General features: G+C 43.5%; 1 protein-coding gene across 1 annotated transcript in view; it reads right to left on the bottom strand.

The window, feature by feature from the left end:
• The window catches only part of LOC124589501, a 151,348-nt gene that overhangs the window by 81,711 nt on the left and 46,857 nt on the right, over positions 1-22,780 (bottom strand). Inside the window, exon 2 of the mRNA XM_047131558.1 lies at positions 15,424-15,681. Coding sequence (XP_046987514.1) covers positions 15,424-15,681 — 258 coding nt within the window. The remainder of the gene's footprint in view (positions 1-15,423; positions 15,682-22,780) is intronic.

Raw genomic sequence — 22,780 nt, 5'->3', positions numbered from 1 at the left:
GCTTATCTTTTCTAATGGATGTGCCACGTGGAGTGGTCGCCCGATTTGAGGCGCCATGTCACGGATTGCGTGGCCTCTCCCGCCGGTGGTTCGAGTCCTCCCTCAGCCATGGGTGTGTGTGTTGTTTTTAGCATACGTTAGTTTAAGTAGCGTGTGAGTCTAGGGACCGATGACCTCAGCAGTTTGGTCCCTTAGGAATTGACACATGTTTTTCTAATGGATGTAATATCGCAAGTCCCGTCCGTGCCAATTTACAATTGTTCTGTTGCTGTGTAGCAATGAACTATTTGGAACCTCGGGTCTTGGAGTAATTCGGGAAAGATAACACACACATATGCTGAAGACTTGTGCCACCAAAGAGGATCAAAGTCTTTCACTATCGATACCTCTGACTCTGGTCATCTACGGTGGCACTAGTGTTCAGTGTGTGTGTGTGTGTGTGTTATCTCTCCTGAATTACCGAGGTTTTAAGTTTGCCTGTACATCGCCTGTCCGTTGCAGTTTGTGCCGTGAAAATTGCGGGGCTTACTCCCACCGAAATATCGGCGGTCGTTCTAAACATTATCTGGCTGAATTCCCGTAAGTTGTTTGAAAAATGTCTAGCTGATATCTTTTATAGCTTACCGCACAGTCCCAGTTATTTTTCCCTCTCCAGTCTTCCTTCACATCCATTTGATTGTCTTCCTTCTTTCTCACAGTAAATTGGAACATGCGTCTCTCAACTATTCACAGAGAAACCCTCACATTTGAATGTTTCCAGACTAAAAGTAAATTATCGATACTCACTGGAAACTTAGGACATAACCGAAGCTTAGTTCGTATATGCCTGTTTAGTTTAAAAACTGGTCGTTTTACTTTCTTTTGGTTTATTCTCAGGCCTACGAAACAACTGTGCGCCTCTTTCTGACATTGCTCATCTGTGTGTGAGAAACATACCATACAGAATTCATAGGAGATACTGAATGTATAATGAGAAAGACAGCGCCAATAGTCTCATTAAACTCATCACAGGTATGGCGGGCAGCCGCAGCGCGTGGTCCAGGCCGACCGCGTCGCTGGAAATTCCATGTTGACGCTGTGACGAGGACTGTGCTTTGCGTCGATGATGGAGACTTGTATGCTGGGAGCGGCAAAGATGGCGGACATTGTGAAATCTTACTGGTAGACATTTCACAGTTTGTATAGAAAGTAATAGTTATTTATTTATTTATTGTTTCGTGGGACCAAATTAAGGAGAAGTCTCCATGGTCATGGAACGAGTCAATACATGAAATTATAACACGATATTAGAAACAGATAAAATGAAATATAAAAAAACATATTCAGGTGACAAGTCGTAAGTTTAAATGAAGAAAATCAACAATGTAACACTGGAATTTGCTTAATTTTTTTAGCTCTTCCAGGAGCTCCTCGACAGAATAGAAGGAGTGAGCCATGAGGAAACTCTTCAGTTTAGACTTAAAAGAGTTTGGGCTACTGCTAAGATTTTTGAGTTCTTGTGGTAGCTTATTGAAAATGGATGCAGCAGAATACTGCACTCCTTTCTGCATAAGAGTCAAGGAAGTGCATTCTACATGCAGATTTGATTTCTGCCTAGTATTAACTGAGTGAAAGCTGCTAACTCTTGGAAATAGGCCAATGTTGCTAACAACAAACGACATTAAAGAAAATATATACTGTGAGGGCAATGTCAGAATTCCCAGACTACTGAACAGGGGTCGACAAGAGGTTCTCGAACTTACACCACATATAGCTCGAACATCCCGTTTTTGAGCCAAAAATCAGAAGAATTACCCCAAAAAATAATACCATACGACATAAGCGTATGAAAATATGCGAAGTAGACTACTTTTCGTGTTGAAGTGTCACTTATTTCAGATACTGTTCTAATGGCAAATAAAGCAGCATTTAGCTTCTGAACAAGATCCTGGACATGGGCTTTCCACAACAGGTTACTATCTATCCGAACGCCCAGGAACTTGAACTGTTCCGTATCATGATACCTCAAAAAGAAACATGTACATTAATATTATTTGCACGACGATTCTGATGGTGTAATCATATTTTCAATATCTTTCTTAGTTTAAAGTATAGTATCTGATTGTAAATTATACAAGTAACACCCGGCAACGGATTTCCAAAAGCTAAATGGTTAATCCGATTTTGTCGATCGACGTGCCTTTAGAGAGCTAATAGTGTAAACCTAAATTGGTATGAACTACAGGCATGTAACTTGAATAGTACTTGAGTTACTGGAGGTCAAAGTGGCCGATTACTATTGATTGCGTCAGGCCATAAGTACTCCACATTTACACCAAAGAACGGTAGCAGTATGCTTATAAATATAATTATTCGTCTACGTCTTTGTTTATATCCGATATATACTGTTCATGAAGAAATTGGTTTTAGAAAGCACAAAGACATTAGGCTACTGGCCTACCTTTTGTTTCTATTCCTTTGACATATGTTTATTAGATTTGTTTATTTATTTAGTAATGTGTGTTAGAGCGTGTTTATGGTCCAGCCATAGGAATATTTATTTAATTTCAAGTTATATAAATGTAAATCCAGTATTTTGTATGTGTTTCAATTTGTTTGTGAGTGTGCGTTAGCTTGAAGAAATGGCGTGAGCGCTCTAGCCAATCACAGCGTTTGTTAATGGGGAGACTGGATAGAAGTGGGGGAGGAGTGCTGGAGGAGAAGGCGCAAAGGGCTCTCGCAGGAACTACTTAGAGAGTGGAGCAGTTTGCGCGTAGTTGTGGGAAAGACTTGGAGAGTGGAGCACTTTGCACTTGGTGGCAGGAGATGGAAATATTTCGTAGTGCCGACTTGTGCACTTGTGAGACTTCCGCAGTGAAGACATAGTATGCGTTTAGAAGTGAATGTCTCCCGAGCTATGTTGTTGTTCATAACTAAAAAAAATGGTTCAAATGGCTCTGAGCACTACGGCACTTAACATCTGAGGTCATCAGTCCCCTAGAACTTAGAACTACTAACCGAAGGACTAACCTAAAGACATCACACACATCCATGCCCTAGGCAGGATTCGAACCTGCGACCGTAGCGGTTGCGCATTTCCAGACTGTAGCGCCAAAAACCGCTCGGTCACAGCGGCCGGCGTTCATAACTAGTTACGTGAAGTAGGAATCTATTGTTTCCCTGTTAATTCAACTTATATTTTATTTAATTGCTGAACCATCGACACCAATAAGTGTCTGCAGTAATAAACGGCCTTCGTAAAGGTACTTCTGCTGTTGTACTCATCATTTAAAGTCGTTAAAAATAGTACCTGCAGATTTTATTTAATTGCAATCTTTCATTTATAAATTTCTACGTTACATTCAAAATTCGCAATTGCCGAGTGATAGGAACCTTCGACCATTCGATTCATGCGTATATGTTTATTGTATACCGTGGACTCAGCAGTATTTGGCTTGTAATGCGGCAACTACGTATCCCAGCCCATAGACAACGAAACCAGCCAAAACTTTTAATATTTCAGCTCTGAGTGTTACAATATCCACAGTCAGCGCCTATTTTCAGGAGTTCTGGGAACCAGGGTGATGCAAAACTTTTTTTTGATGTGTGTAGGTAGGTGGTGGTTATGTCTTGGGCGATCAGTGTATGTCAGTATATGAGCGTTAAGTTGAATAAAAGACGTTCCCCAAGGACTGTTAGAAGAGATTTTATCGTGAATAGGGACTTCAGAAACTAAGTCACACATGTTGTCCCACGCTACAAAGATTGTGCAACAACAGTGGGCCATTGTCAGAACAGAGCACATGTTTCGGGTTTTTCTGCGGTACGTTCAACAGGTGCATCGTAGTGTGCGAGTGAAATGGCACGGCGTTCACCAAGTACAAGTGACAGTACGATTGCTGAGGGTACTGTATGGACCAAACACAATGTCGCATCCAGCTGTCGTGAAATGGTGCCAATAGTTTTACCAAGGCTATACAGGTGTGAGCGATGCTGCTCTAGAAGGAATACCATCAACATCGACCACAAATAACAAAAACATGGCAATCGAGGAGCTGATACACAGCAATTGCAGGCTCTCACGCTGTGTTCCACGATCACTATTATCTGAACACAAGGTACAGTTTTATGACGTCTCTGGAGGTCTTTGAACGTTACTCCGTGGATTTCAATGATTGCCGAACTCACAACATTGTAGATGATGAGACATGAGCTGATCATTTCACATCTGAAGTAAAGAGAGCATCTACGGAATAGAGATATACCGCCTCGCCTCAGTAGAAGAAATGCAAATTTGCGTCTTCCGCAGGGAAGGTCGTTGTACCGTCTTCTTCGATCTATGGCACAACCATTAATACCGATTCGTACTGTGCAACAATGTCTTCGCTGTGCAACGCTGCAAAGAACAACAAGCCGGCCGATGTGGCCGAGAGGTTCTAGGCGCTTCAGTCTGGAACTGCGAGACCGTTACGGTCGCACTTTAGAATCATGCCTCGGGCATGGATGTGTGTGATTTCCTTAGGTTAGTTAGGTTTAAGTAGTTCTAAGTTCTAGGAGACTGATGACCTCAGATGTTAAGTCCCATAGTGCTCAGAGTCATTTGAACTAAAGAACAACAGGTGTGGAAAATTATACAAAGGCATTGTTCTCCTGCACGCCAATGCAACATCCTACAAGGCACTTACAAGATTTGCTTCAGCATTTTTGATGGGAGATTTGGAAGCATCAACTATACAGTGCATATCTTGCAGCGTGTTGTTTCAGTCGTTTCGTATGCTGGAAGAACATGTGGGCTGAAAGAGAATTTGCAACTATGAGGACGTTCACGAAGCGGTACTCGAATGATTTCCTGATCTAGGAGAGGACTTCCGTATTCGAGGACTGAAGAATTGGTACAATATTCCGACAGTTCGCAGGAAGTCGACGAGCATGTTGTACAATACTGTCATGTATCTGCGACATTTCTAAGTGCATTGGGCCATGCAGTAAAACAAATGAAAGAAAACAGCCCTCGGTCGCTTTTTCTAACGGATTAACCGGGTTTCATCACTACTAGGAGTGTCTTCCTCAGAATTTAAATCAGAGAATGGTCTATAAAATTGTCACAGACGACCTTTTATTTAAATTCTTAGGAAGACACTCCCAGTGGTGTTGAAACCCAGTTAATTCATTAAAAATACTGATCGAGGGCTGTTTTCTTACAATTGTAACTATTCACGGTCTCTGAACGTGCAGCCACGTACAAAACTTTGCATGCAGTAAAAGTTATTTGGCATGCCATAATAATGTGTAACTAACTTTTAGAACTGCCCTCGTAGCTGAGCCATAAGCCTATCGAATTTATAACGACCAATCGTATTTCGTACACCTGCTTCGTTAATTCAGAACTTGCGTTAGGTGTTTTTCACTTCTAGGTTAGCTTGAACCTCACTTTTCGCTGCGATGCCCTATTATTCTTTCTTAATTAATGTTCTGTTCGTACAGGCACCGCATTCTACCCCGCAGTTCGTCTTAGAGTTTCCTCTGTGCTGGTTTCATATTCAGACACTGCATGACGAAATATCTCAGAAACCGTGACGTGCAGCCGGGGTGTAACTGTGGCCTGTTTGCTGATCCACTGTACCCCCCAGCGCCTGCAGATGCGCAGTTAGCTCCGGCGGCGTTATCAACACGCTGTCGCGTCCAGCTTATCAAATAAACACGGCCCCTGCGCGCGGGACCAGACCGCGGAACAAACCGGGTTCCCGGTCTGTTCGTCACGCGCGTGCAGGCGGTGAGCCGCAGATTGCATGTTTAATGCAAGGCCTCGAACAGCCATCCGCTCTCTCGCATTAGCGTTCCCGCGAAATATGCAGCAGACAAGAGTGGAGCGAACCGATGCCGACACCGCAGTGCGAAAGAGGAACAGGTGTGCGGCTGTGAATCTGAGAGGAACAACGCTGGTTGATGAAAACGCGGTAGCAATCTCCGAGCAAGATCGAGCAACTTGGTGATTGTTAGCTGGTGTGTTTCATCCATATTACATGAAGCTCGGTGTCAGAAAAAATCCCGCACTTCGCGGTCGGCATGCGATTCCTCGCCCCATTTAAAAAAAGTGTATCTAGTAAAAAGTGGTCCCACCAATAGATTCAATAGAAATGCAGTTTAAAAAACGAGTCTCTGTCAACTCTGTGCTGCGTGGCCAAGAAGAGGTCACATGAAATCTGCACCATGTCGGAGCTGTCCCGTTATATCAGTGAAACGAGGCAATACCTTGGGAATCGGATATGCGGACTCGCCGATGTTCAAATTCGTGCCGAACACTTTTTTTCCAGTTAAAGCATAAAAATGTATCCAGTTATCACGTTAGCAATGCGGTATCTTGTGTAGTTTTTTCTGCTCCTGTTACCTTTCAAATGGTTCAAATGGATCTAAGCACTGTGGGATTTATTAATTTTAATTTTAAAAACCAACAGCCTCAGCTGCAAAGTTTAGCTTTGAGCGTAATTGACCTCTGTCGGTCAATAGTTTTAAGTGTGTTGACCGGACCGATGTTCGCCAAGTCACACTTTGGCTTTAAATATAATTCCGTTGTCATTCCCTAAGTTCAGTGGCAGTGGTCACCAAGTCCCAATCATGACGGCAGTGTTCCACACACAGTTTTTACAGTATGTATGCGGATCACCTCCACGAAGACTCATAACCGTAACTTCATCATGAAGCTCAATCAGGCACGTGCATTAGTTTATTTTGACTTGGTTCTAGACCATTTCAGGTCAAATATACTAATCGTGAATAATGACCATCGCCCGCATCTCGTGGTCGTGCGGTAGCATTCTCGCTTCCCACGCCCGGGTTCCCGGGTTCGATTCCCGGCGGGGTCAGGGATTTTCTCTGCCTCGTGATGGCTGGGTGTTGTGTGCTGTCCTTAGGTTAGTTAGGTTTAAGTAGTTCTAAGTTCTAGGGGACTTATGACCACAGCAGTTGAGTCCCATAGTGCTCAGAGCCATTTGAGCCATAATGACCATCAATTTTATTTGGCCCGTATTGCCAGATGTTACAGATTAAATGCAGACTTGTTCATAAGTTCATTCATGACCATTTGCGTGTTAAGTCAATAGGATGTTCATGCGTTGTAACCATAGCTAAGCAAACGCTTAACATTTAATTCTCAAAAAAATTTTTAGACCTAGTCATAATAATGGCGATGTTGGTCTTATATTATCCTTCCCACTCCTAAGCTCTTTTTAGGTGATTAAACTTTGTGCTTAAGCACATTTTCCTAGACAGGCCATACGTTGTAAGCACGTGACGTCTTCCTCATATTATGACCAACGAATATTTCATAAAAGTTAAGACAGACGATCTAAGTACGTTCTGCACAGGATAACATATACGCCCTTAACCTCAGCTGTACCTTTCTTTTATTTGACTTTACTAGTAAATTCAAGGTAAGGAGTTAGGTTTGCGTTTTGTCCCAACAAGTACCCATCACACAGTTTATGCGCTGGCGAAAGGTATTGTGTCCGCCTAGGCCGGCCTATGGCGCTACCGTCAGTTCAAGAACAGCACTCGTGGCTGCCGCATCGCGGTCGCGAACTGGGGTCAAGGCAGTTTCAGATAAGTTTTCAAAGTCTGACGATAGTTCTTGGATTTGTAGTTTTAGCTTGAAGATGTCCACTATGGACAAACGGTAGTTACTTTTATTCTGAAGAAGGTTGGGTTATCCCGACTGAAACCTAGGTAAATCTAGGTAAACTCTGCAACTGAGGCTGTTGGTTTTTAAAATTAAAATCAATATTCATACAGTTGCTGACAGGGCCGCGAAATGTTGAAAAAACTGTGAGACTTAACATCTCAGGTCATCAGTTCCTTAAACTTAGAACTACGTAAACCTAACTAACCTAATGACATCACACACACCCATGCTCGAAGCAGGATTCGAACCTGCGACCGTAGCAACAGCGCGGTTCTGGACTGAAGCGCATAGAACCGGTTTACCACAGCGGCCGGCCCTGTTACCTCTAAGACATAACATGAACTACTTATAGACGTAAATGACCACTTTGTTTCGTGACAGAAATGAAGCCAATGGATACAGTAACACCGTTGCTATCCAATGTAGTACAAAAACTCCAATACGCACGCTACACTAGAATGCACATGATGCTACGCGCAATAATTCCGTTCTGTACGTTTGACGTCCAGGCATATCTTCACGGAGCCGGCACACACACGGACGAGCGATGTTCGTTTTAGAGAAGACGCTGCATTTGCAAACACTTTGGCCTCGCTGCATCATACTCTACTTGACGCTACGCAACGCACATGCATCCACAACTACCGAAACGGCATGCATGTGAGATTTTAGATCGTTACGTCCATCGGTCGAGTAAAATATAAACTTGTTCCTTTAAGCATCCGAACATAAAAGTCTGGTGGATTTGCGCCGGGCAACGGGGAGGCCATAACATTAAGCCTTCACGACCAATCCGCTTCCCTGGTAGCACTTCATTTAAATGTTGCGCACATTCATTTCGAAGTGTGGTGGTGCACTATCGTAGTGAAACCATAGCTGTCGCCAAACATCTAAGGGAACGTTTCGTAATGCGACAGGCAGAGTACTGAAAAGAAATGTCGGTTGCAGGGGCGCGTTCAACTTGTCCAGCATAGATAAGGGCCCAAAAGCACTTCTCCCACGCTTCCATCCCACATGTTTATGACCAAAGGGTGCCTGAAAACCACATTCACAAGTGACTTGTGGGCTGTGTTCCGAACGATAATGCCTGTTGTAGATGTTTAAAATACCTTCACGAGTGAAGCTAGATTCATCAGCCCATATCACGTTATTTACAAAATGTTCCTTATCTTCCACTTGGTGCTAAAACCATTCAGAAAACTGTACTCGAATGCGGTCTTCTGGCCGCTAGTGTTAAGGTGTAATTATATAGATGCAATTCGTCATCGTTTGACGCTTCAGCAACCAGTCTTTGAGATATCTGGAATTACTTTGCAGTATCACATGTAATTTGCCGAGGTGTTCGTTGAACGATTTTAACAATCACTTCCTCTCTTTATGGAGTACTTCTAGTCCTTGGATGGCATCTGTTCATTGCTTCTGGATGCAGGTTACCGGTTTCCCGAAGGCGTTGCTCCAGGCGACGAAAAAAGTTTTTATCGGGATGGTGCCTTTGAGGGTACCGTGCAGCATACGAAAGAGCAGTGCTTGGCTATTTGATGCACCCAGTACCAGTAGCATATCGACGTATTCATCGTTTGTGTACTCCATCGGCAACCCACCCTGCATGAACTTGACAGGACCAGTTATTGCTGTGCACTGTGAGATAAGTAGAGATATGCAAGCAGTTTAATCGATCCCACTGTCAAGTGATACGTTATTGTTATGTAACGGAATAATGTTCTGCTTACAAACGACGGCAACTAAGGACATCACGTCTGCAAGTCAACTTCTTCTCACACCCGGCACACACCAACTGGGAGGTGGGTCAATGAATGACGATCCGAAATAGTTAACAAAAACGTTTCCTTGTACCCAACTGACCGCATTCAAGCGGGTCATCGGAAAATAGACGGCGTCTGGATTAAAGAGATCCAGGGCACAATTGAAACATAGGGGTGGCGTAGCAGGAAAGCCATTATCTGGCGCATCAGTCTCCAGCATTTGCATGCGGGGCCACAGTTCAGTCTGTGTTCATCCGTGACTACCGGCGCGCAACGGGGGGCACATGGGGTCGTGAGTTAGGTGAATGGCATGTAGCCTTCGTCGGGTCGGAAATTTCTCGTTACTGACCACATACCACGACGACCGCACTAATGTGGACAGGAAGGGCGCGTGGATGGCTGGCCAAAGTCGCGTGCAGTCGACCGTGGGGTGGCGTCGTACAAAATTGTTAACTGGAGTCCAACGTTGGAGAAGATTATAATAAACCTTGGCTGTCGGATTCGGTGTCTCCGGTATAACCCCCAACATATCGCTGTGTTCCACAAGAAACGTCCTAATACGTGATAGCGAGGGCGATAAATGTCCAACAGGTACCAGTGGGCACAGCGTGTGTGGGGCCACCTGTGGTATCAGGAGGCCAGGGAGGTTGCCTGATGGTGAAAGCCAGAGTCGCCGCATTGAGGGAAGGTACACCGCCAACGCAACGTGAGTGAGTCCAACACCTTCTTTGTGGAAGGGCAGAGTAAGAGTAACAAAACGGATCTTAGTAACAGCACCAGCGTTCACCCCGTGTCCAAACACTGCCTGTATCCTAAAAGCCATCATGTCTCTCATCGGTAATATGAGGGCGGAATGGTTAAGTTGAGAAGCCATGTTAACACTGACGTACTAAGCGCGTTGCAAAATGTCCAACGATCTAAATTTGTTGAGGCGAGCCTCTATGCGGATTCGTCGTAAGACCTTACGAAACGTAAATGCTGCCGTACGTTGTATCTGCCGATGAAGCGATATCCCTAAACATTTCAGCATTAGGACCTTTATCGGGAATGCATCCTATCCTGCAGGCATGCCTCGTCCCACCTCCATGTAGCGTGATTTCCGTAGATTGATCTCACTGCCTGCCACCACCCCATACTGTTGGAGACAGGGAAAGGCCATTAGTATTTCGTCAGCAGTCCTTGCTAAGAACATCACAGCATCGGCGTATGCGGCACCTCGAAAGGTCACGGAGTTGAGGCTAAGACCTTCCAAGCCTCTCCGCAGTCCGTGAAGAGCTGCTTCGAGGGCAATGGCGAATAACGTGGCAGAAAGGGGACAACCCCGTCTGACGGACCTGTTGTCACAGACGGCGGCGGACCGATAGCCCTCCACCAGAATCCTCGTGACCGCTCCAAGGATCAAGCGAAGCACAACAGATATCGTCATGCCCGGGATACCGATGTGTTCCATTACTGCACGCAGGAAACAATGTTCGACGCGATCGAAAGCATGGTCAAAATCCAGCGCAACAAGAGCGCCGTGGAGGCGGCGGGTTTACATCAGCGTCTCCATGTCTCTATAGGTTCTCAAAGCCGTAAACGCATTAGTTTTGCCTCCGAGGCAGGTTTGGTCAGTGTGAATGGCCGCCATTGCCATAGATTTCAGCCTCTCACGGAGGATGCGTGTCAACAGTTTGTAGTCGGTGTTTAACATTGTCAATGGTCGAAAATCAAGTGCGCGACAGCCTCCTCCGGAATCACGAGGCCATCAGTGAATTTAGGAGGTACTTGACAATCGGGGTTCAGGAGTTTTCTGTACCCATAAAATCAGAAAACCTTTTGTAAAATTCAAAAGGGAGTCCGTCAGGGCCTGGCGTTTTGTTGGGAGCACCGTGAAACATAGCCTCTCGTACACCCTTTTTAATCCGAGCACTTTATTGTTGGTCGCCACTCTTATTATTTCCTCGTGGTTCTTGTATACTACCCATTTCTCCCCATTTTTTACCCCTGTATTTCACATTGTCGAACACTTTTTCCAGATCGACAAATCCAATGAATGTATCTCGATTTTTCTGCAGTCTGTCCTCCATTGTCAACTGCAACGTCAGAATTGCCTCTCTGGTGCCTTTTCTAAAACCAAAGAGATTGTCATCTAACACCTCCTCCATTTTCTTTTCCATTCTTCTGTGTATTATTCTTGTGAGCAATTTGGATGCATGAGTTGTTAAGCTGATTGTGGAACTTGTCAGCCGTCGCAGTCTTCGGAATTTTGTGAGATGACATTTTTCCAAAACTCAGATGGTATGTCGCCAGACTCAAACATTCTACACACCAACACGAATAGTTGTTTTGTAGGAACTTCACCTAATAATTTCAGAAATTCTAATGGAATGTTGTCTGTCTCTTTAGCCTTATTTAATCTTAATTCCTCCAAAGCTCTCTTAAATTCTGGTTCTAGTACTGGATCCCCTATCTCTTCTAAACTGACTCCTGTTCTTTCTTCTATCACATCAGACAAATCTTCACCCTCATAGGGGCCTTCAATGTACTCTTTCCACCTATCCACTCTCTCCTCTGAATTTAACAGTGGAACTCCTTTGCACTCTTAATGTTACCACCCTTGCTTTTAATTTCACCGAAGTACATTTCCTGCTGCCCCCACACTGTAATCCACCGTTTATCCGTACCGCAGCAGAACTGTCTCTTCTGGGAACCCTGAACACGTACGCTCTTCGGACAATGCACCTCACTTGTTGCACGATGGTCTTAACGTGGGACGACATGCCTAAATTGCTTTTTGAAATTCCGACTTATTTCTATGGTCCCGTGCCTCAACTGGTAAAAACGAAATTCTTATTGCATTGCCGAACAGTACGATTCTTGTGAGCAAAACGTCTAAATTGTTCACAGATCTACTGTAAAAGTCTGTCCTTATGTAACCTAATGCAGTGTCGAGTCCAGCTGTTCTGAAGTGGTGCCAAAAGTGCCAACAGTAGCTCGGTACGGGCTTTTGTTAAAGTTTCGAGAACATACCTTCACCGAAGAGTCAAGCAGTATATTGCTCCCTCCTACGTATATCTCGCGAAGAGACCATGAGGATAAAATCAGAGAGATTAGAGCCCACACAGAAGCATACTGACAATCCTTCTTTCCACGAACAATACGAGACTGGAATAGAAGGGAGAACCGATAGAGGTACTCAGGGTACCCTCCGCCACACACCGTCAAGTGGCTTGCGGAGTATGGATATAAATGTAGATGTAGAACAGTGCTCCGAGGTGGGTGACGCTGACAGGGTAGTAAGGCGGTCGAAATGGCATCACTTTGTTATCCGTCTGTGTGTGTGTGTGTGTGTGTGTGTGTGTGTGTGTGTGTGTGTTTGTGTGTGTCCGACTGGTAAAAACCCTATTTGTGAGGAAAGGGTAAAGGATTCAAGTTGGAATTTATGCCACATACTAATGTCTATAGTTCCTTGGCGGTGTAGTGAATGTAAGTTTATAAATCAATGCAGTCAAAATATCACATATTTTGATACTCGGAAACTCACTCATCAAAACCACAGGGTACTTATCGTTGGTCTAGAATCATAAAATCTGCCAAGAAAGTATCCGAAAATTGTTAATTTTTAGTTATATCACTTGATAATTTTTTCCATTTGTTATCCGACTGTCTGTCTGTTAGTCTGTTACGACGCCTATTTTCAAAGGAACTGATAAACGTATCAAACTGAAACTTGTCACACGCTAAGGGCTATGGTTCCTTGGTTGTGTAAAAGAGTTAATCTACGTCATTGCAATAAAAGATTTATGTCAGCTATTTCGACATTAGCAAATGCGCTCATTAAAACCTATGTGGTACTTCCCATTGACCTATAATCACGAAATTTGTCAGGAAGCAATATTTTACAGTACAAGTAAAAGAAAAAATCAGAAATTCATTTATTACACTGCACAAATGTGATAAACCCGTACATCGAGGCAACTCACGTACGAAACGACTTCTCTGCGTTTTATTGATCTCAGATAGGTACATGGCATGGAACATGCTTGCTGTTAGTGATGGAAATAACTTTGACGTACTGTGGGGGTTTCCTCGTTGGGAGTAAATTTTCTCCTTTCCTGCATGTTTCCTCGTTTCCTCTTTTCTGAAAGTCGAAGTATAGGTGGTTATAGTACGTGACTTAGTGATACATCGAAAAAAAATCGCCATCTTGTCGCGAGGAAATAATCACTGATTTGATAGCACAGATATACAGGGTGAGTCACCTAACGTTACCGCTGGATATATTTCGTAAACCACATCAAACACTGACGAACCGATTCCACAGACCGAACGTGAGGAGAGGGGCTAGTGTAATTGTTTAATACAAACCATACAAAAATGCACGGAAGTATGTTTTTTAACACAAACCTACGTTTTTTTAAATGGAACCACGTTAGTTTTGTTAGCACATCTGAACATATAAACAAATACGTAATCAGTGCCGTTTGTTGCATTGTAAAATGTTAATTACATCCGGAGATATTGTAACCTAAAGTTGACGCTTGAAACCTCCGACGTTCAGTTGCGTGTTGTAACAAACACGGACCACGGTCGGTGAGCAGCATCTGCAGGGACAATCCTCGCTGGCTCAGACAGGTAGAGCGACTGTAAATGTATGGTGCGGAATCACTGGCGACCACCTCATTGGTCCTCACTTCATTGCAGGGGCCCAAACAGCTGCAACATACATCGCGTTTCTACAGAATGATCTGCCAACGTTGCTCGAAAATGTCCCACTGTAAACGCGTCGACGTATGTGGTATCAGCATGATGGTGCACCTGCACATTCCGCAATTAACACTAGGCTGACCCTTGACAGGATGTTCGACGGGCGTTTCGTAGGACGTGGCAGACGCATAAATTGGTCAGCCTGTTCTCCTGATCTTACACCTCTGGACTTCTTTCCGTGGGGTACGTTAAAGGAGAATGTGTACCGTGATGTGCCTACAACCCCAGAGGATATGAAACAACGTATTGTGGCAGCCTGCGGCGACATTACACTAGATGTACTGCGGCGTGTACGACATTCATTACGCCAGAGATTGCAATCGTGTGCAGCAAATGATGGCCACCACATTGAACACCTATTGGCCTGACATGTCGGAACACACTCTAGTCCACTCCGTAATTGAAAACTGAAACCACGTGTGTACGTGTACCTCACCCCTCATGGAAATGTACGTGTACCTCACCCCTCATGGAAATGTACATGTGCGTCAGTGAAAAAGACCAATGAAAATGTGTTAGCATGTGGACGTAATGTGCTGTTCCAGAGTCTTCTGTACGTAAGGTCCATCACCGTTCGCTTTGGATCCCTACGTAATTCGGTGCTCTCCGATATACACGATCGAACAGCGGAGGAGTGGTACTCGAGCGTCAACTTTAGTTTACAATATCTCCGGATGTAATTAACATTTTACAATGCAACAAACGGCACTGATTACGTATTTGTTTATATGTTCAGATGTGCTAACAAAAGTAACGGGGTTCCATTTAAAAAAACGTAGGATTGTGTTGAAAAACAAACTTCCATGCATTTTTTGGTGGTTTGTATTAACCAATTACACTAGCCCCTCTCCTCACGTTCGGTCTGTGAAATCGATTCGTCATTATTTGATATGGTTTACGAAATATATCCAGCGGTAATGTTAGGTGACTCACCCTGTATAAGGATATTACTGCATGTTCTAAATACATTCTAGTTCAATATTACTACAAAAAAAGATAAGTCACCCTAGTCTTCTAAGCGATGCTAACAACGCTATGTATAGCTGTTTCCGATCACATGCTTAAACCTACTGGGAGCTTGCAGAAATGAAAACAAGAGGTTCACGGGAAGCACATGCTGCAATGTACACGCTACAGGTAGGAACAGCAAGTTTAGTTAATTGCCTGAGACAGCAGAAATCGAATGTTGAATGTAGAATTTATGCTACACGAGGAGTAAGGAAGTTAACGATTCACTGGGCGGGAGCGAAATACCTGCCGCTGGTGCTTGCGTCCGAAGGACGTCATTCCGGCCCTGAATGCAGACCGGTGGGCCACTAGAGCCCTTTGCGGCGGCGGTGCCGGACTAGAAGGGTCGCTGTGAGGGACGTGGAGTGCCCAGGCTGCCGGGATCTGGGAGCCCGTCGGAAGGGAAGGATTCCGGCCGGAGGCGCCGTGATCTCTACAAGGGGGCTCAGCATTGTCCGCCGAGCCGCGGCGCGCCGGCGCCTCTGCAGGCCACTTCGGCCCGAGCTAAATGCCGCGCCCACGCGACCCCAGCTCTCCATTGGCGGCCAGTGTTCAGCTCTGAGTGCCTCTTATTTACACTACTGGCCATTAAATTTGCTACACCAAGAAGAAATTCAGATGATAAACGGGTGTTCATTGGACAAATATATTATACTAGAACTGACATGTGATTACATTTTCACGCAATTTGGGTGCACAGATCCTGAGAAATCAGTACCCAGAACAACCACCTCTGGCCGTAAAAAACGGCCTTGATACGCCTGGGCATTGAGTCACACAGAGCTTGGATGGCGCGTACAGGTACAACTGCCCATGCAGCTTCAACACGATACCACAGTTCATCAAGATTAGTGGCTGGCGTATTGTGACGAGCCAGTTGCTCGGCCACCATTGACCAGACGTTTCCAATTGGTGAGAGATCTGGAGAATCTGCTGGCCAGGGCAGCAGTCGAACATTTTCTGTATGCAGAAAGGCCCGTACAGGACCTCCAACAAGCGGTCGTGCATTATCCTGCTGAAATGTAGGGTTTCGCAGGGATCGAATGAAGGGTAGAGCTACGGGTCGTAACACATTTGAAGTGTAATGTCCACTATTTAAAGTGCCGTCAATGCGAACAGAGGTGACCGAGACGTGTAACCAATGACACCCCCATACCATCACGCCGGGTGATACGCCAGTATGGCGATGACAAATACACGCTTCCAATGTGCGTTCAGCGCGATGTCGCCAAACACGGATGCGACAATCATGATGCTGTAAACAGAACCTGGATTCTTCCGAAAAAATGACGTTTTGCCATTCGTGCACCCAGGTTCGTCGTTGAGTACACCATCGCAGGCGTTCCTGTCTGTGATGCAGCGTCAAGGGTACCACAGCCATGGTCTTCGAGCTGATAGTCCGTGCTGCTGCAAACGTCGTCGAACTGTTCGTGCAGATGGTTGCTGTCTTGCAAACGTCCCATGTGTTGATTCAAGGATCGAGACGTGGCTGCACGATTCGTTACAGCCATGCGGATAAGATGCCTGTCATCTCGACTGCTAGTGATATGAGGCCGTTGCGATCCAGCACGGCGTTCCGTATTACCCTTCTGAACCCACCGATTCCATATTCTTCTTGGATCTCGAACTACGCGAGCAGCAATAATCCGACCTCTGTCAAAGTTGGAAACGTGATGGTACGCATTTCTGCTCCTTACACGAGGCATCACAGCAACGTTTCGCCAGGAAACGCCGGTCAACTGCTGTTTGTGTATGAGAAATCGGTTGGAAACTTTCCTCATGTCAGCACGTTGTAGTTGTCGCCACCAGCGCCAACCTTGTGTGAATGCTCTGAAAAGCTGATCATTTGCATATCACAGCATCTTCTTACTGTCGGTTAAATTTCGCATCTGTAGCACGTCATCTTCGTGGTGTAGCAATTTTAATGGCCAGTAGTGAACATGCCCTGTCAAATTTCTCCGAACATTACTCATAAGATAATAAAAAAATCATCGTAGACGTATTGCTTGTTGGCTTTTGCCTGGTTGTTTCTAACTTCCAATGATTTCTCGGACGTATCGCCAGCACGAGTGGGTGCCACTGTCACATATTCACCAACCATTTCTGGTGGCGGACTGGAATCGAACCCACAACCAGAAATTACACTGAGGTAATGAAAGTCTCGGGATAGCGATACGGACGTATACAGACGTCGGTAGCATCGCGTACAGAAGGTATAAAACGGCACAGTACTTTGATGGAGCTGTCATTTGTACTCAGATGATTCAAGTGAAAAGGTTTCCAACGTGATTATCGCCGCGCAACAGCAGAAATTAACAGAGTTAAAACGCGGAACGGTAGTTGGAGGTAGACGCATGGGACACTCCATTTCGAAAATCGTTAGAGATTTCAGTTTTCCGAGATACACTGTGTAAAGTGTGTGCGAGAGTATCAAATTTCACGCATTAACTCTCACCACGAAGAACGCAGTGGCCGATGGGCTTTGCTTAACGACTAAGATTAGTGACGGTTGGGCAGAGTTGTCAGTGGTAAAAGACAAGCAATACTGCGAGAAATAATCGCAGAAAACAGTATGGGACGTATGACTAACTTATTCATTAGCAAAACGCGGATAAATTCGCCGTCAATGGCCTACGGCAGCAGAGACCGACGTTAATGCCTTTGCTGACAGCACTATATCGCCTGGAGCGCTTCTCCAGGACTCTTGACCATATTGGTTGGGCCCTAGGCGGTTGGAAACCTCGACCTGCTCAGATGAGTGCCGATTTCAGTTGGTATGGTTCGAGTGTTGCGCAGACCCCATGAAGCCATGTTCCCAAGTTGTCAACAAGGCACTGTGCAACCCGGTGGTGGCTCCATTAAGGTGTGGGCTGTGTCTACCTGGAATGGACTGGGTAACTGACCGGAAATGGTTGCGTTCGGTTACTTTGAGATTATTTGGAGCATTTCATAGACTTTCTGTTTCCATATAACGATGGAATTTCTGTGAATGATAATACGTCATGTCACTAGGCCACAGCTCTTCACAATTGGTTTGAAGAATATTCCGAACGTTTCAAGGGAATGGTTTGGCCACACAGATCACCCGACATGAATCCCATCGAACTTTTATGAGACATAAACGGGAGCTCAGTTCGTACACAAAATCCTGCAGAAGCAACACTGTGCAGCTATGGATGACTATAGAGATAGTGTGGCTCAGTATTTTTGTATGAGTCTTGTAATAAGTTGATCAGTGCGTATCATGACAAGTTGCTGTGCTACTCTGGGCAAAAGAAGGTCCGACGTGATATCAGCAGGTATCCTACTGCTTTTGTCACTTCACTGTATATACCTGTGATGTTGGTATTGTGATCTTCAGTCCAGAGACTGGTTTGATGCAGCTCTCTATGCTACTCTGTCCTGTGTAAGCTCCTTCATCTCCCAGTACCTACTGCAACCTACATCCTTCTGAATCTGTATACCTGTGATATGTCGCAGAGAATTACTCATAAAATCATGATTGAGAACGACGTACTTCGTGTTCGCCATTTTATCGGTATCTTCAGTCGTCTTTTAACGATCTTTAGGACGTATCGCCAACACGAATTACTAGGATTGTCAGATGTTCATCTCCATTGCTGGTACTAGACTGGAATCGGGTCCGTGACAGAAAAATATATGCACCTGTTACGATAACGGGTTAGGCACATTCTACATAAGCGCAGGAGTGACCGACATCTCGCGACATCTGGATCCACGACGTTACCGCTACAAACAACAACAATCGGGCTACGAGCTCGGGTGTCTCGCGTACGAGCGACAGAACTCCCCATACAAGATCGCTACAAGAGCCAACCATCAGTTTCTAAAAATGGCGCCCATAAATCGGGGAATATTGTAGCTCGATAATAAGGCCACTAAATTAGCTTTACTTTCGAATATTAGGCGAAACGAAGAGCTGTGCATGAAATTTACGAAAGAAAGTATCTTCATGGAGAATTTCATCAGGTGTACCATCATCTACGAAGATCACCAGCCACCATTCTTCAAATATACGAGGATGAGCAATGTTCGACTACCTCGCCAGTCAATTAAAGACAACTATTTCTTATGTGACCACCTACTTGCACAACAGACAAATACAGAAGAAGACAGAGTATTCCAAGTGCAGAGTAAAGACTACACGTTGTGTTGAGGTGCCCATGATTTAGCGGAAGTGCCATGGTATAGCACTGAAAATCCTTGTGGTTCCTGAATTGGAACCTGTTGCAGCAAAAATTTTAACCAATTACAGTTCTGTCACCTGTTGTGTACACTTAGATTTTATCTGTACCCTTTACATTGCATCTCAAATTACGGTTCTAGGGTCTTGACAAGCCATATTAAGTTTACATACCTATCCTAGTATATCAGACACATTAACTTTCTAATAAAACACACTGAATAACTAAGAAATTTTACTGATATTTAATAGTTGGGAACACATCTCGTATGCAAGAAATATTAATTTCAAGTGTTTCAGTTAATCTAACTAATGGTTTGTATAGATAAAGTATCCTTTTATTGAGAAAATAATGAAATTTTTTGTGAAACGGGTTTTTAATAGTAAGAAACAAAATGGACTAGAAAAACATTTGAGGCAACTGAGTTGCTGTACATGATTTCCAGCGTCATTCAAAGGCAAATCAAATGCTTCTATAATCTGTTCCATTTCTTACTTTTAGACTGATTATTTCATAAAATATTTGACCTATTTTTCTTTCATTTTTTAAAATTGTTTTCAAGTCTTTTTTTTTCAGAAAAGGTGATCTTATTGACACATCGTTGGCCTTCCTAGCGTCTTCTGTTCTTAAAATGTCCTAAATGTAGCACTTCTTTCAAAGGAAGCCTCCTTGACTGTTAAATATCACACCAATGTATCTCTTTCGATGAAAAATAGCTAACACTTCAAGAGATGAGCTTTTTGACACTTAAATTACATAGCTTGAAGGAGCTGCTTGTGAAATATTTTGATTTTTCCCTCAAATCACTAAGTGAAAGACTTAACTAGCTTGATTACTTGCAAGTACTTAACCCTTTTTTTGCAAACCTACAATTCACACTGTTTAGTTCAAATTATTAGTTTGTCTACGAAAATTCAGACGAAAACCTGTTGTGTAATTTATGTAGAGTCTTGTTTCCACTGTGCAAAAACTTATCACCAAACGTTTCGAGCGTCAATCATACGAAAAAATTAGTGTCTTTTTATGTGCCATCATCTTCAAAAAGAGCCTTGTTTCGACATCTTTAGCTATTTATGAAATGTGAAAATTTGTACGTCCATGTGATTCCCGACTGGCAGTGACGCTTTTGTGGTGCCGCCGTACGCAACATGCACAATCCAAAATCTCGAGAACTAACAGAGATACCTTCTGCTCACTACTTTAAATATAATTTCGATATTTTACCTACATTTCATACACAGCAATATATGACTTAAAATGAACCACATGCAAAGTCTACGCAATGTACCTTTACCTCTGCAAACTCTTAAAAACTTCGTGCAGTGTTTTACTTAGCTTCGTGCAGCATAGTAACTGTGAAGAATAACAAAAAGAAATTCAGTCCTATATCAAGCAAAGTTATTATGCTGTGAAATGAGGATAAATAAAATTTTGGCCACAAACAGTTTTCCTCAAATCAGGTGATAAGTATTTCACAGCAGCCAGCTCGTCCACGTCAGATCATCATCGAGAAGGTTCATAGCTCTCTTTGTCACTCTCATGCACTGCACCAACAAGGTTCACACATGTTAGAATTCAACGTTCGACAATTGTATTAGTCGACAAGCAGCGACACAGACATCGCTGACGTAGGACACCTCTCTAGCCATACCTGCGGTCCTGTTTTGTCGCCTGAAGCTGTCGCATGTTGTCAGTCGCTTCTGTTGCTCACGTAGGACACAACTTTAGATTTTTTTCCTGTTCATTACCTCTGTGGATCTCCTCCTGTTACTTGCAACGGTCGTTCGCTGCAGTACGGGAATCCAAACTCCATTTACCTTCAGGCTTATTTCTTTCTTGTTAAGACCTTTCTCATATTTGTGAATTTCTGTGGCTTCCCTAAACAAACGGAAGTGGTAGATCTGACCCGTTTTCTCACAGAACATCAACAAACTATCTTCCCATGAGCTACTTCACGTGGAAAGGCGGGATCTGTACGTACAGCTGAAAGGCGTCGCCACGTGTAGTCCTCTTAGACCACTGTTTGCCAATTTCTTTACGAAGTATTTCGAATATCAGATGCTGAATTTAGGACTCTGTAAACCTAAGGTGTACAGGTACGTCGATCTGACCTGGAGCCGAGAAATCAAATGAAACTCTCAAGGCAGTTTATGATTGGTCAATAAGTAATAAAGTGACATTGAACATAAAGAAAACTAAAGCCATGAATTTCAGTTTGAAGAGGAAAAATGACCATGTTGAATTAAATATAGATGGCACCTCTATAGACTGTGTAACAAATGCAAAATTTCTAGCAATGAATATTGATTCTCAGTCGAAGTGGTGTGAACACACAAATGTACTTGAAAACAGAATTTCATCAGCATCAGCATGTTATGCCCTAAGAATTCTATCGAGTGTAACTTGCAGTGTCCTTTAGTTACATATTATTCATATGTACACTCAGTTCTTAGGTATGACACTCTTTTTTGGGGAACAAATGCACAAAATATGAACACAATTTTCAAACTCCAGAAAAGAGTCATAAGAATAATAACCAAAATACTAGTCGAGCTCATTGTAAACATCTGTCAAAACACTAGTGATTTTAACTGCTTCATATGAATACATTTACCAGTCAGTTGTATACATCAAAAATAACATTGGTATTTACGGCACAAACAGCTCTGTCCATGACCATGCATCAATAGATAGACTCGACTTACATTTACCAAGAAAAAATAAACATAAAACTCAAAACAGCATTTTCTACCAAGGAATGAAACTGTACAATAAATTACCAAAAGAGATTAAAGAAATTAAAAAAATACGCTTATTTAAAAAAGCAGCTAGAAAGTACTTGTTATGCAATCATTTCATGCATTGAACGATTACTTAGACAAAACAGAATAGGGGTTTGACAAAAAATGTTATACAAATAAATAATAATAATAGTGATCCAATATTCCACATAGCACCTTTACTTTGTGTTTTTTCCCTTCTTCTTTCCTTTCTAGAAATACTTACCCCCCCCCCCCCATGCTATGCATAGCACAATACTAACACGTCTTCCTCATTCTGAGCTCAACATCTCATTCATTATGGAGGGATGCAGACCCAGTTTTTCAGGATAGCAAATGGGAAGTTGCAGTACAGAAAATGACCCAGAGGTCACCAGTGTGTGTGGTGTGTGTGTGTGTGTGTGTGTGTGTGTGTGTGTGTGTGTGTGTAGTGAGTGAAGTGTTATGAAACAATAGGTGTATAGTGTGTGCAGTGACTGATAGTGATATACGAGTGAACAGTGCAGCATTACATTATTTAATAAGTTATTTGTAAGAAAAGTATTGTATACCTGGAGTAAATTTAATGATGGTCTCTAACTAGAATTCTGTAAATGTATGTGTATACCAATTAGCTTA

Source organism: Schistocerca americana, chromosome 2, assembly GCF_021461395.2.
Source record: "Schistocerca americana isolate TAMUIC-IGC-003095 chromosome 2, iqSchAmer2.1, whole genome shotgun sequence".
NCBI classification, from domain to species: domain Eukaryota; kingdom Metazoa; phylum Arthropoda; class Insecta; order Orthoptera; family Acrididae; genus Schistocerca; species Schistocerca americana.
The sequence above is the reverse complement of the archived record's forward strand: the minus strand, read 5'-3'. Positions and strand labels throughout refer to the sequence as shown.